This window comes from Cebidichthys violaceus, unplaced genomic scaffold (genome assembly GCF_023349555.1).
Source record: "Cebidichthys violaceus isolate CVI_PGR_0920_01 unplaced genomic scaffold, fCebVio1.0.p SCAF_14, whole genome shotgun sequence".
Lineage (NCBI taxonomy): Eukaryota > Metazoa > Chordata > Actinopteri > Perciformes > Stichaeidae > Cebidichthys > Cebidichthys violaceus.
The window spans coordinates 11590120-11605779 of NW_027176307.1; the positions used below are offsets into that span (position 1 = coordinate 11590120).

Consider the following 15660-nt stretch of genomic DNA (forward strand, 5'->3'; position numbering starts at 1 on the left):
ATGGACGAACTCAACTCCTCTGTTGTCACGTCTAATATGTCCTCTCCTGAACATCCACCTCCTGTCTCCTGGGTCTCCACCGGTCTGATCCCTGCGTTGGTGCTGTCCCTCTGCTTCCTGCTGGGAGTTCCTGGAAACATCGCTGTGATCATCCTCACACCAAACTGGCAGCACCTGTCCAGTCTGAGCCAGACTTTGATGCTGAATTTGGCCGTATCAGATCTGCTCTGCCTGCTCACCCTGCCCCTGTGGATTTATGCTTTACTGTACAGCTGGACCCTCGGCCTGGTGGCCTGTAAGCTCCTCTCGTATCTTGTTTATTGCTGCATTTATGCGAGCATGCTGACTGTGACGGCGCTGAGTGTCCAGCGCTACCTACAGGTGGTGCAACTGCAGAAATGCTTTGATCGGGTAGGAAAGAAGAGGATGCTGGGTCTGCTCTGGCTGATTGTGATGATCCTGTCCATCCCTTCTTTAGTGCTTCGACAGCTGATCTCGAACCAGCACTGGACAATCTGCATTTCTCACTTCTCTTCTCCGGCCCAGCGGGTGGCCGTGCTGCTGTCAGAGACTCTGCCGGGATGTGTTTCAATAACTGTCCTGGTATTTTCATACATCAGCCTCCACAGAAAAGTGAACCAGGCAGCTTTCTTCAACAACCCACAGACGACCCGGCTGGTCACAAGTATCATCGTGACCTTTTTTATTCTATGGATGCCATATCTTATCACAAATATGGTTGGTGTGGCAGCTATTTCACTTAACAATGACACCCTGTTGCAGTCTTGCGTGGACAGCTGGAGAATTAGCATTGCATTGGTGTTTGTAAATAGCTTCATAAATCCACTCCTTTATGCATTTGCTTCTAGAAACATGTGCACTGTGTGCCAAAAAAGGGAACATGGATACTGTTGTTAATGCGGATGCTCGCCGTTCCAGGAAGTCTAATCATATTATCGTCAAAAAAAACACTAGTTACCAGTGACTTGATGATGATAAGAGAAACAAGAGAGAGTTTTTTTGTTTTTATTCATAAGATCTCATGCTGATATATAGTTTGAGGTTGTGGTTCTCACATTTGTCACAGTGAACTGCAGATGATTTGTGGTTTAATGATGAATTTCAAGGTTAACCGATATCTTCCCTCTAATTATTCCCTCCAGTGCTGACTGCAACTGGTCCTCAGACAGAGCTGTAAAATATATGTTTTGTTAAGAATAGATCTGGCAGAGTTAAAGTAAATACATTTTTTTGTGCTAATTGTGGTCATAATCGCCAGAAATATTTTTCTTCTACTTCATACACGCATTTTTCATCTCTTATTTTTGCGTGCGTTTACGTGGCTGTTTGTATTGTAACACTGTCCACAAGCATTATCTAGCACTATGAAATCATGTCATTGTTTCACTGATAATAGCCTTATCTCTCTGAGCATCTTAGCTTTTAATGGAGATTTCCAGTCGGATGAAACAACAGTTAATGAAAAGACTAAATGTTTGTTTTGGAGCACATCCAGCGAGAGGAATGACCATTTGTCTTGTAATGGTAATTTTTGACGTAGTATATATTTCTACTCAGTATATTGTATTCTTGCATAAGTAACACATTTCACCCTGGGGATAGATAAAGTATATATCTATTTATCTATCTATCTAATTTTGCTCTGAACTTCACCGTGTCTCTGTTGTGCAAAAGAGGAATTCTCCCTTGCCTGTTCACAAAGATAACTTCCAGAGAATTTGTCTGTTGTCGTTAATTGTTTCACTTAATTTTCCATACAGCCTCTGTGACTTTGCTCAGTTGCTGTTCAAATAATGTACAATAAAGCTCTTTGTTGCTTTTCCTCTGATGTCTCTCATGATAGTTTCATCCATCACTGCATCTTTTTGTTCTGCTTTCCCTTACACTCTCTTCAGCCTTCACCTTTTGTGCTTTCTTTTCATAAATTTCCAGCGGGACTGGAACTGACACTTTGATATGTTTGGTGAACCAGGAGGTCCAGGGGGGTCTTCCCCCTGGGTGAGGAGAGGGGCTTGAACTCTGCTGGTCGTGCCCTCGTAGGTTGAGGAAACGCCACCATTTACGTTCTCTCCTCAGGCTGTGTGGACAGCAGGCCGGGTCGACTCACAAGCCTTTTTGTGCTGATCTCTGTCTAGACACCAGTGTTAATACAAAAACAAAACAAAAAAAACATCCAACCAAAGGGTCAGGACTGCTGCGGGAGAGACTTTGTGAGTGTGCTGTTTGTGACTCAGTATTTCCCCCAGCTGCTCCTTTGGGCCCAGGCAGGGTTTTCTCTGGCTGCTTCTCAACAAAGAAAGCATCCCTTTCCCATGCAAGGACGACTTCCTCTCAAAATTCTGTGTATGTAATGCTGCCAAGACGCTGGCTTACAATTTTCATGATCTGTAACACACACTTGAGGTCATAAGAAGGGGGTTATCTTGACCCTCGGCAGACGAAGGAAGAAAGTATCTGAGACAGAATCAGTTTTAAGTGCATACTGACACGCTTGTGTAGCAGTGTGATTATTTGTACATTTTACAAAAATAATTATTTCTCTGCCAATGCACGACATACAGCATGGTGAAGATATGCAGTTTAGTCATGTAGTCATAACAAAATAAATGATGGTGTAACTATGGATATGCCTATAAATCACATTCAGTATTAAATTACTTTTCAAATTATAATTAGATTTTAGTCAATCAGATTGCACAATGGTACATTCCAACTCACTGCTAAATCCATCTAATCAGAAAGTGTTTACAATGGAGCAAAGACTAGTCCTGGTTTTGTTTAACAGTCTAATTAATAGTTCTACATTTTGGAAAACTCTCTTATGCACTTTAGAGTTGAATGAGAAGATTGATACCACTCTCATGTCTGTATGGTAGATATGAAGTTTGAGCCAGGAGACGGTTAGCTTAGCTTAGCACAAAGAATGTAAAAAGCAAGCTAGCATTGATGTCAAGACTCAAAGAAGTTACTGGTCCTAGTCAATAAATAGTTTAGTAATGTGTTGATTCTAAACTTGAATTTTGTTACTGTCCGAGAAAGTCAGGCTAGCCTTTTCCCCTGTTTCCAGTTTTTATGCTAAGCTAAGCTAACACCTCCTTGCAGAGTAACTTCATATTTACCACACAGACACGTGAGTGGTCAGTGTGGTTTAATTTAAAGGCCTACAACCAATGGAACATTCAATCAGTAAAATAAAATACAAATTTATTATCCTAGATAATTAAATAACGATGTGGGAAGCAAGCAATGGGAAAGAAGCTGACATAGTGAATCTTTTAAATAGCTTGGGTCAAGTCTGTGGAGGACTAGGGATAACAGTTACATTATTGCTCTGGGATGGTAGATGACTCATTGTTGCCTGCTCATTCCTCTTTTCTCACGCATCTAAGATGCCGTCGTTTTCCCCTCTCCTCGTCCTCCAGTTACAAATCTGACCTCTCCCGTCTTGAACTTTCTTTCGATTAAGTTTTATTAAAAGACGGCTTTCTTTCTTTCTTTCTTTCTTTCTTTCTTTCTTTCTTTCTTTCTTTCTCTCCAGGTTTCTTCCAGCAGGCAGTATCCACAGGGAAGCCAGGTGCTAGAGAGAGTGCTGAAAAAGCAGGGAGGAGAAGAGGAGCTGGTTTATCTTGGCTCTCTTATAATAGAGCTTTGCTGGTTCCTGTCCAACTGTAATTCCTAGTTTAAGTGGGATTTTGCAGCTAAGTAGAAAGTTCCCCCCACAGAACCAGTCTAACTAGAATATTCAGGCTCGGCGACCTGCTGAGTTGGGGTGTTGTAATATGTTTTATAACCTGGCCTTTGGATGCTCTGATATCTCAAGTTGCAAGTATAAATCAAAAACTAACAACAAATCGGGCAACTTCCCTTGCTCCAATCACACCAATCTTTAAACTACAACTACACACCCATAAAGCATTTTCACCGCTTCTTGCACGGTTGTGAAGCTAGCAAAATCTATCCATAGACAAACGTAAAGAAACATATCAACACCTGGCCGAGTGATCAAAACGGCTTCTGTGGTGGTTCCTACAGCAGGTGTAACCAGGGCCACATTTTGATTACACACACACACACACACACACACACACACACACACACACACACACACACACACACACACACAGACTCACAAGGTGAAAACAATATCAGCTAAACGCGGTCACGGATGGTAACAAATCTATGTAAATATAGCGATATAGTTTGTTTGGGGAGAAAAAGTTTGTTGGATGAAACAAAAACAAAAACTGACTGTGTGTGTGTGTGTATGAGTGTTTGGTTACTTCTTCATGTGCAAACGTTTGGTGAATTGTTTTATATAGACAGAGACTTCCAAGTGATTTGCTTAAGAGTCATAAAGACAGACAGGTTTTAAAGTGCATGCACTAAAAGCTATAATCATGCAACAGCATTAAGGGCCCAGAATACACCACAATATTGATTGAAACACAATTACAGCATTGCTGCATATCAGCGTTCACAACAATAATATCGCTGTGACAGCTTCTGAAAAGGCCTGAAGGGATCAATGGAGGATGTGTGGTTTCTTCTTCGTTTACTTTACATGATACGCAGGATATGTCTCAAGAACAACATACCTCTAAAAAGTCAACTTTTCATGAGTAGCAACTAAAGCTGTTAGACAAATGCAGTGGAGTAAAAAAGCACAATATTTTCCTCTGAGATGTAAAAAGTTGCATAAAATAGAAATACTCAAGGAAAGTACAAGTACCTTGAATTTATACTTAAAGACAAGATTAAATGAAAAGTGCTAATTTAACCTTTTAGATCACATCTCCAGTCATATTATGCAGCTATTTAACGATACTAAGTCAATCAACAACTTTTAGGGATAAGGGAGCGGACCAATCAAATGTGAAGGATTAGATTTACAATCCCTGTTGTAACTGTACACCGCTGAAATATTCAGTTTCACTCGGGAATACGTCGCAGTGCAGAAGCTAAAGATGCTCTAGCTTCCATTTCACAGGGACTTTAAGTGCAGCACTTGAGTAAATACACCCAAGTTACATTCCACCACTGGACATAATGCGCACACGTGTTGAAGCGCTCATGAGTGCAGCATACGGTGGCCTCCGCCGATGCATGTGAGTGGAGTAATGGTGAATGCAAATGCTCTAGGTGCAAATGCACAAAGACACCACACTGCAAGCAAATAACATGCAAACAGACAGCTCAAGCTATTCCCATGAATTTTAACACACAGACGGATGGTCATTCATGCACGATTTTCAGCTTTGAATTCCTATTTTGAAACCAATACCTGCTTTTGTTAAAAAAAGGGGAAGAGATTACGTTGGGTGTCACCGTGACTCAAATAAAGTCTGTGTTGATAATTTAAATCTTTGGCTTTAGCCTGAAATAATACAGACAACGGAACAGTGTACTGTAGCTTTCCAGAAACTCTTGTTTTCATTTGAATGAGATGTGATGTTTTCTTAAACATCATTTTAAACATTCAGCTTGAGCTTGTCAGTAGCGTACAACAGGGAATTTCCCACAGCTGCTTATAGATACCTGCATGGACATAAACAAATCCCTCACAGCTCTGAAACTAATGGAGAACATCGATGTTATGGGCAATTTGAGCTCGCTGTGTTTTTTTTCGTCTCTCTGCAGCCTCAGAGAAGGATTTATATTGCAGGCCAAGGGAATGGCTGTTCTGTAGAAATAGCTGTATATTTTTTTGGCCAGCGTAGTTCTCAGCTAACAGCAGATGTAGACGCTGTGAATACTTCCCACTACGTAACAAAAGGGTTTCAGATGTTACGTGTGTAAAAGTTTGGACATGAGTAATGTGACTAACAAATCATGGATAAATTAGTAGTGAGTAGGAGGTTTAATTATTATTTTTGGAAAGTATGAAATGTCTAGGAAATTATGTATTTTAATAGGTTACTTGTTGCAGTCAATATAGTTTTCAATAACTTTTAGACGCTGATGATTTGCACATTTATTACAACAAAATATTTTTTGCTAAACCTGCAAAACCTGATACTGAAACGCTGAAATCATCTCATATATCTGACACAGCCAACACGTTAGCAAACATTTAGTTACTTGCGTTGCAGCAGATATGGCTCAACCTGAATTCAATTCACGTTCAATATCCACAGTACTTTTAGCTCTGTTTTTGGTCTCCACTACCTCCTGAAGGAAATGTCGGGCTCTTTAGCTGCTAAACGTTCATCAGTTAGTCGTTTTGTCTGACTATGTTGGTGCTGGGCAGTTGGCGTAGCGACAGCTGTTGCTGGAAACTATGATGATGATAAGAGTGCTCCGATAGGTCAAAAACCTTATCAACAGGATCAAGTGTCCATATCCGAGGAATAATGCAAGACTCTATCTGTAAAAGTTCAATAAACATTGCTTATTATCATTGCGCTGCAATTACAGCAGCCTTTTTTTTTTTTTACACTGGCCTTAGTTTGATTTTGATCAGCAGTATGAGACGCATCTAAACTCATCGTCCTCTAAGTTATCGAGTCTTCAAACACACGAGGGCGGCTCAAAGTCAGATCAACTATCATGCGATGACATTTCATTCTGAGAACATCTGTGAAGCCTCCATGTCCCTTTGTGCTCTAATAAGAAAAGTTGTGATAAACAAGCTGACGTGTGCGCTGACTGTTATCGTGTTATCACTCCAACAGGAGGGGGTTTTGTTGTTGTATTATTCCAAATCAAAACAGATGTGTGCATCTGTGGAGGCGTGTGTTTGTCAGACTTGGACGTCCGTACTGCTGCTGGTATGTTTGTTAGAGTGTGTGTGTGTGTGTGTGTGTGTGTGTGTGTGTGCGTTTCTATCGTCTGTGTGGTCCATAGTTTCTGTTTATAGACTCCCATGATAAGCGTGGATGGTTTGTGCTGTTGTTTTATTTACTCTCTTTTTAATCACTCAGCGTTACGCATCACAAATCTGACCACCATATGTTCAGCAGTAGAACAGATCTGAAGACATGTAATCCTTAGATAAACCTAGAAACTGATGCGTGGCAAAACAGGCCTCACTCAGAAAAAAAAGCAGGTTTAGGTCTGGTGTCAGCAAGAAAATGTCTTTGAATACGCCTCTGACTTCCTTCCAGCTTCAGAGGAATTGATCTATCCTCGACAGTTTATTGAGTGTATTAAGCCAGGTCCATTCAGAGATGAATGTTGTGGAAGAACTCGGCTGGCCTGCACAGAGCTCTGAAATCAACCTCCTCCAACACCTTTGGGATGAAGTGGAACGCTGTGTGCTAGCCAGGCCTTATCGCCCGGTATCAGTGTCCGACCTCACTAATGCTCTTGGGGCTAAATTACTTTTCAACAAACAGGCTGTTATAGCAGTCTATTTCTGCAATAGTTTTGGGATCATTTGTTGAAAATCACATTCCCCGTTGCCAAATAATGTCTCTCCACATGTTTGCCAAAAGGTGAAAAAAGTTGACTAAGCTTTCGTCACTGTGATGAATGAGGACTGGAGTCATTTACTTACTCCTGCCCCGTTTAAAAGGAGAACTTAATTGGATCCGCGTTCCTCGGTAGCTACAATTCATCAGCTAGGGAGTAATAGTCTTGGTGTAATTACAACATCTCACATCTTGGAAAGTAAAATCAGTGCAGTATATTGATAGCATATGCAGTAAATTTAGAATTTTGAGGAAAAACAAAAGTCTGTAAGGAGCTTTCCTCAGAAACTAGTCTGGGACCGGTTACTTTTTGTTACGGCTTGATTCGAAGGCAGGGGCCAATATATATATATATTTTAAGTGTTCTTGAGACAGACTTTTGCTAAACTGCATTTTATCTCAAGGTGCGCTTTTACCTAACACTTGTTGTTACTGTTGCACTTTTGCTTGCATGGTACACACAACGCCCTCTAACCAGTGAAGCATTCAGATAAGGAAGTGATTTAGCAGAAGATGCACATGACTATTCAAATTTCCAGAGGATGTTGCTTCTGTTTTAACTCAAACAAAAGAAATACGAGAAGTTGATGGCAGACAATTTCAAACTTCTGTGGAAACTTTGCAGCTCAGATTTAATTTAAATGTTTAAACCACTGCCACATGTTTCTTTTATGCGCGTATTAAAAATGCTGGTTTGGATGAAGTGCTGGCACGTCTAATGGTAACTATGAGATGTGTTTACCAGCGCTCAGCTGATTGAACGGAGTCTGACTGTTGACAGATACAGTCTGCACGGTCAAATGTACTTGCAAAACATAAATAAAGTTATTTCAATGCAACCTACCTGGCTTGACATACAAACTGCTCAAACAGACTTAGTCATTCTCTTTTCTACTTCTGTCTTTGTGTCGTCGATCAGCCGCTGTGTGCTGCGTCATGCTATACCCTTTGACGGCTTGTTTAAGTGGTGGGTTCCCTATTTTGGGAGTGAAGCAGAACATTTCACAGTCAGGTGAAATAGTGAGAAACAGTTTGGCAAAGGAACTGCACATATGTGTGACACATGGATAAATCATCCACTATCTACTGTATGATTTTATCGTCTTTGTCTTTGTGGATCCATCTGTGTGGAAAAGACGGTTAGCTCTGTAGCCAAGTTTCACAACACACAAACAGCTGGAGTTGCAGCCAAAGAAAATGTCAACTCATCATTTGATTTGCAATGTCTCCGTCCTCGTTTGACCTGTTCTCTCCTCGTTCTCTCAATCGCTGTAGTTTCTGATTGTCAAACATCTAGATACCAAAAATGATGCAACAGCTATACAAAAGGTTAAACCCCTCACTTCAAGATGAATCAAACTATGAAAACTTTTTTATTGAGGTTACAATATTGTTTTAGCTTTTAGCTTTTAGCTCAGCAACTGTTTTTCCCATTTCAAGTCATATTATTTCGCTTAAAATGTAACCAAAACGACACAAACTGTATGTAAATATGCAGATCTTGCTTTGTGTTTCCACTTTTAGACTTCCATTAGCAATGAATAACAGTAAGACTCTATACTTCCTTCTGCAATCTCTCGACTAACTAGTAGATGCATTTCATGCAGTTGTTTTATGCACATTTTCATTTGGCACGTAAAAAATAATCCAGCCAAAATAACTCAAAATATTGGCTGAGGTAAAGTGAAGTGACTTAAGCATCCACTGAAGCTTCCGCTCCACTGAGACAAAAAATGTCTGCAGATGAAAAACATCAGCTCTGTGGAGCGATGAGGAGACTAAACCTTCTGTAAATTAATACAGAAAACCAAGAAAAATGCCTCAATACCCAAAAAATCCTAATATTCGCACAACAGCAGTGGCTGAAGAAAGCACATATACATTTGCATTTATTGTTTTTTGCAGATTTTGTGAAAATTCTGTAGAAATTAGTGCCACATGTGGAAAACCCCATTAAAGATTCAAATTCTAAATATATTTCTAAATATGTTTTATTCACATTTTGTTTTACTTTTTTCTCACTGTTTTAACTTGTGTAAAACCACTTGTCTCTTCATTTTACCCATGTCTATTTTATATTTTTATCATGTGACGATGTGCTTTGTTTCACTACCAATTGCCCTCCGGGGGGCAAATAAAGGGATCGATTGAAGTGTGTAAATACAAGTACTGATGTAAAGGAAAAACTGCAGTATCAGTCTTGGTGGAAAAGAGGAATGAGAAAGAAAAACAGCTACAGAGAGAACAAAAGCCTTGTCCTTTACACTGCTGATGCAGACACTGAAGCTGGCCGAGTATTTTTAGTAAAAATAATAATGAAGTGAAATAACGTGCAGCTGTTGATCTTAATCTGATCTTAATCTGGCTACGCATTAGAGTGACCCGACTAAGCTGATGTGCTGTTCGTCGCTTTCATTGTTTTGCAGCTTGACAAACATGTGATGATGTAATCACTCATTGATACTTAATGTAAGGGTAAAAACAACATGGTGGATCACTGCATATAAATCAGCTGTTGATGTTGAAAACGTGAAGGTATTATTCCAACTCAGCATGTACAGGCTACACGGTGAAGTCATCTGCGAACGTATTTTTGGTGAAAGATATTCCATCTGGTGTAATTCCTGACAATTCTTAACCCACCACACACAGACACACGTCTCTCTGACAACAATTTTAAGTGTCTTTTCCTCTCCGCTCCAAACAGGAAAGGCTCTGATTATAAACACACAGCAATTACTTATGGGGCAACAGCAAAGCATTCAGTCCAATGAATACTTTTTGAGAAACACAGTCCAGGAATGTGGAAATGAGTCAAGTTCAAATGATCACTGAGAGCTGTTGATGGTCCTTTGGCCATGTCGCATTACGGTGCAGATTTGAATGTAAGAAACGTAGTTTAAAATTCGCAAATTACAATCGTTCAGTCACAAACAGAAGCACACACACACACACACACACACACACACACACACACACACACACACACACACACACACACACTTTCAAATCAAAAATGACAGAGCCTGTCAACACACATGACATCAGCTCCAGTGTGTGCCTCTCATGTAGTTTAAATTATCATTACATAAAAGTCACAGAGCTATGCATCTGATTTTCTGAAAAAAAATATATACCCAGTGATTTTTAAAAAGAAACAAAACATATTGAATGAATCACAAAAAAAATTCTAAGTTGCAACTTGAACTTCCAAACATGGTATCAAGAGGGTATCGGTACATATGCCCTCGCTTAAATGATAGTCAGGTTCTAAGCTGAAGCTTAAAGCTCAAACTTGTGTTTCACTGGGACTTTAACGTCTCCGTAACTTCTGTCAAAAAGAGCAAAGAGCTTCTTGAATGGAAAATAGACTCACGGCATGTTTTGCTTCTTTTATTGTTGTGCAGCAGACAGATAATTAGAATAATATTTGAGGATTTGATTAAAAATGTGTCTTTTCGATATACTGCTCTGAAAATTCAATGCATAGCTCTCGAATGTCATCGTAACACATGTGAGGAACAAACTGCTGTTAATAAGCCACATATGTGGTTAATAAGCTACATATGTAGGTTGTCAAACCGGCATCAAATCCCAGGTGTTATGATTGCTCCTTAAATTCCAGCTTTTTACTGATTCAATAAATACCTTTCTGGTTCAATGAAGGACAATAGCAACGAGAGGAAGTGCAGACAGGAGCTAAAGGTTGACTCAGGAGGAAGAGCTGGAGGTGGAGCAAGCTGAAACAAAGTCAAGAGGAAACATGGGCCAGAGTGAGAAGAGAAACAGGACTCTAAATAGACAAGGCTGTGGAATGTGACATCAGGCTTGGATGGACCCAGCCGGCTGGATGCTGTATGTGAGACGTATTGACGTGGTCCTCTGTTGAGTTAGCAATTTTATTCCAGGCTCCTCATCATTTATCCACCTCTGCTGCTAATGTTTTGTTTATGCTTTCCAGCCCCTCCTTCTTCCCCACCCTTCTCTGATGTCCAACTCATCATCACTCCATGCAGTCTTCACTTTATTCTCCCTATTTCACTCTCCAGACTCTTCATCTAAGACCTCAATTATACACCAGACACTATTTGTATCGTTTCATTTACTGTCCTCGTCCCTCCCATCGGCCAGCAATGCTCTACTCGGTGGGAGTAAGAAAAGAACACCTCACCATGAATCAGTGTTCACCAAGGTTGTACTCTAAAAGACGTCGAGACAGAAGAGCGGAGGAGTGGAGCTCCACCCTTAAGCCTTTCACAATAAGAGCCAAATGACTGACCACGGCTCAAAATGACTGCCACATCACCTGCAGATGCGGCTGGCGCAGCGGCTTCACCACTATCACATCTCCATAAAACCTGATCTAAGCCGTAAACTGTTGATCTTATGAGCGGTGTGTCAGCGGGAGGGTGTGACTGCACATGTGTGTTTGCTGTGCTTTTATTCTCTGTGCCATTTCAACATATCCTATATGACCGAGGCGACTCATGGTGGTAGCAAACAGGTTGCAGATGCAAAAAGCACAGTGACAATGTCATCTTCCACGCTGTTTACATGCGCACATGAACAAAGCACGGACTGTAAGATGACGTCAGTGATCAGCAACCATTACATTGGTCTCGGAAATGTGCACACACAACTTTGATGGTCCCTCAAAGGCATTCGTTTGTACTTTTTTGCATCGCCACAAATCATTCTGCAGGGTCAAAACAAAGCTGAGACTAAGCATTCGCCTCCGCTGCACCAGTCGCTTGAGTCATCTGTCCCAAAGATGAGGAACGGGCGAAGTTGAAGACACAGGTTGCAAAGACGACGAAAAACTGCAGAAAAGTACAAACATGTTGAATGCTGCTGAGCCAGCGGTCAAATCAGTCAAGCAACCTGAATGAAGGACAACGACAATAACTACAATATCTGTAACGTCAGCATTATTCTGAACAGAACAACAGCTGCGTCTCACTCTGAATCACACACATGATACACATGTGAAGCGAGAAGGAGACGCTGTGAATAATGATCGATAAATAACGTTGGTTATTTTGTCATGGTTGCATGTTTTTCATTAGTGCACTTTACTAATTTGCCGCATTAAAAGGATAAAATGACCTAACTTGGCTTTTGGATGACACTGTTTACCCAACGCAGCTGTACAAATACATGTGCAAACATTTTCAGTGCAGTCTGGAGTGTGGGAAAGAGAGAATAAGAAAGTGGAAGGATAGGCAGAGTGTTTAATGTGTAAGCAGTATGAAAAGAGCGCCGCCTAGTGAGATCGTCAGAGTCGGCATGTCTCCAGTTAATGCGGTACAACGTGGCTTGTTTCCTGAAATCCAGCAGATGGCGCCGTAGCACCTTCATGCCGCGTGACCTTTGTTGAGACTATTCAGGGGTTTTCCAGTTTCCCCATGAAACTGGAAAACTGAAATCTACTGCAAATAACGCAGTTATCTTTTGTTGTTTGAGAAATATTACAAAGAATCTACAGTTAATTCTAACTTTGCTTGTATTTCTGAGGCTGCTCAGTAAGAGCATGGGGTCATATTTTCTAAATGATAAATCAGACAAATTTATCTGAAACACACACAACTGTGTGTTTATATATAATTATAATCTTGTTTCTAGTATAATTACAATTACTAGTATAATTACAATGGATATATTATATATATTCAAGGCTGGTAATCCAGCCTTGAATATATATAATATATCCATTGTAACCAGTTCAACTAAAGTCAGATTTTTGCTCCTGTTTTGTTTTTAATAATCTTTAATAGGCTTGAAATTATTAAGTAATGTTTAAGGGTACAAGAAAATATCAGAGAAGATGGACAGAGTTTTTTCCTGCTTTCCCATCGTGTTACTATTCTCAGGACCCCTCAGATTTAATCTGCAACCACTTGTGGGGTCCCAGACTTCCAGGTTGGGAAGCACTGGTTAACAAACTGCTTATAAAACTAACTTTCTAGTCACAGCTGAGAGTCAATTCATGATGCATGTTTGTGCATGTGTCTCTCTGCATGTGTCTGTTTACATGGGGCAGAAGAGCCACTGTGGTTTGACATCTCTAGCCACAGTATCATACAGGAAGCTGAGTCACAGATAGAGCAATTCACTTCCTGTTTATTTTAGCACAGCAGCTTGCTGTCCTCAGTCATGACAGGTCAGGAAAGCAGAACAGTCTTTTCACAAAATGTTGGAACATACTGTATATGTAGGGGGAGTGTATGAACCTCTGGACGCCATTAAAATACTACTTTTTAATGAAATTATAAACCTCTTTATTTTATGCTGTTTGCATTGTATGACTGCGAAAAGTTTCATGAAAATGTTTACATAAGCAATGTGTGTGTTTTTGCTTTAACGATGCACATCTGTGAACATTTGCAAAGTCAAGTGTGGTCAGACAACTATCTAATTGGCGATCAACTTCTTGTGCAAGTTCAATTTAAAGATGGAAACGATTACAAGAGTGTGTGTGTTTTCCTGTAACTCAAATGTTTTGACAAAGAAAAGTGATGTGAAAACCAGCAGTTTAATCTCGACTTCACCGTCTAGTCTTCTTTTCAACACGATATTCATACAGTTTATATGTGTCATTAGCATACTCCCACACGGAGCACCTTGTTGGAGCGCTGCAGGATGGCTTACAGTGCAGGGCATGTCAGCGAATCTCATTAGTGGCTGTGGAAGAGTTTAGTGGGGGCTTACACTACTACTCAGCAAAGGTCTCTTACTGAGGTCAGGGTTAAAACTGATTGGAAATACGGTTGAGGTTCCTCTTTGCATGCATACAGTGTCATTAGCTACACCAGCTACTATGCGCTCTACAGCCAGACTACTGTATGCGTGTCAAAGAGAAATGGACTGAGAATGTGAATTTCATACATTGGAGCAGAAACGGGAGGGTCTGTAACTGTTTGCATGATGAATCGGTACTTGCGCTAAAGTACAAGATAGCAGCTGCAACAGTTACTGTGGGACAATCAGCATAAACCAGTATGAGCAGGCTGCAATTATTTATGCAACCCCTATGGACTATTTTCTGCCAACCCTGATATAGAAACTGCATAACACAAATAAGATAAGAATTGTTGGTTCCTGACTTAAAACAATGAGTTCAAAGATTAGAATTATTTGACAGTAAAATGCTGTGACACAAGAATATTTAATTATACAGGCATGCAAGAGAAATGATGGCAAAGTAGGACGTTTAATATTTATTTTCATTAAAAGGAGATAGATATGGGTATGAAGTTTTTATGCAGTGTTTACAATGGAAGACACGAGGTAAATCTTGGTTGCGGTCCTCCCAACAACCAGAGCATGGGTCAGTCTTTTCTTGAGGTGCAGCAGTTACAATCGTCTGTGCTACCAATAGGGTGAAGCCAACCCAGTGACCTACGTCCCGTCTTCCAGCGGATGCCATTGATGCTGTTGCTGCTAGCCACCCTCTCTGGGCCTCATGCAAAAACATTTTTGTATTCTTATCTTGAATTTCTGCGAGCCATGTCAGATTCAGCAAACACTCCCAACTTCAGATAAGTGTGTAAAAGACCAGCTTAAACATGACGAATGCCACATGTGCATAAATGCGTGGGCATTCATGTGAATTGTAAATTTGCATAATTTGCCCCAATTATACCATATAAGGCTAAGCATCCTGTCTTATATGTCCGAAGGTGTTCATTCATGAAGATGGCACCAAAGAATAGAAAGACGTTCTGAGATTTTAGTCCTGCTTTTGGAGATTCATAACAAAAATATAACAGCAGACTAATTGCACAACTCCAACGACAGGTCTGGACCGCTTGTAAATTGTGTTCCTACCCAAGGAAGATTCAAAATAAGAGAAAATTGGTGAATGTGGCAAGTTCTCATAAATCACTCTTACAAGCCACTTTAGTTGGTACAAGTGGTTCTTGCATGAGGCCCCTGGTTTGCCAGACAATAGTAACCTGGTTAAGGTGGTAAGACTACCTTTTTTCTCTCTCCATAGAGCAGCTACACTCACTGTTCATGCAATCTGGCTCAACGTTAACAGCAAACGCTGATGTACAACAACGCACTAAAACGGCCACATTCGACATTCCTCTGGTGTCTTGTGGTGTGTAAAAACACAAATTAGAGAGAAGTACTTATTGATGACCCAAGTAAAGAGTGCATCTTCGGTCAACATGGACTCACAGACAGATTTTCTTCTGCTAATGAAAATCCAGACGCATAAATGGAA

General features: G+C 40.4%; 1 protein-coding gene across 1 annotated transcript; it reads left to right on the forward strand.

Annotated features, from left to right (window-relative positions):
- LOC137871415 (leukotriene B4 receptor 1-like) lies at positions 1–918 on the forward strand. The gene has a single exon (XM_068709227.1). The coding sequence runs from the start codon at positions 1–3 to the stop codon at positions 916–918; it is 918 nt and encodes a 305-aa protein (XP_068565328.1).
- Positions 919–15660: the final 14742 nt, after the last annotated feature.

What these genes read in the sequence shown, in the direction of transcription:
- LOC137871415 (XM_068709227.1), top strand. Translation starts at nt 1, where the DNA reads ATGGACGAACTCAACTCCTCTGTTGTCACGTCTAATATGTCCTCTCCT.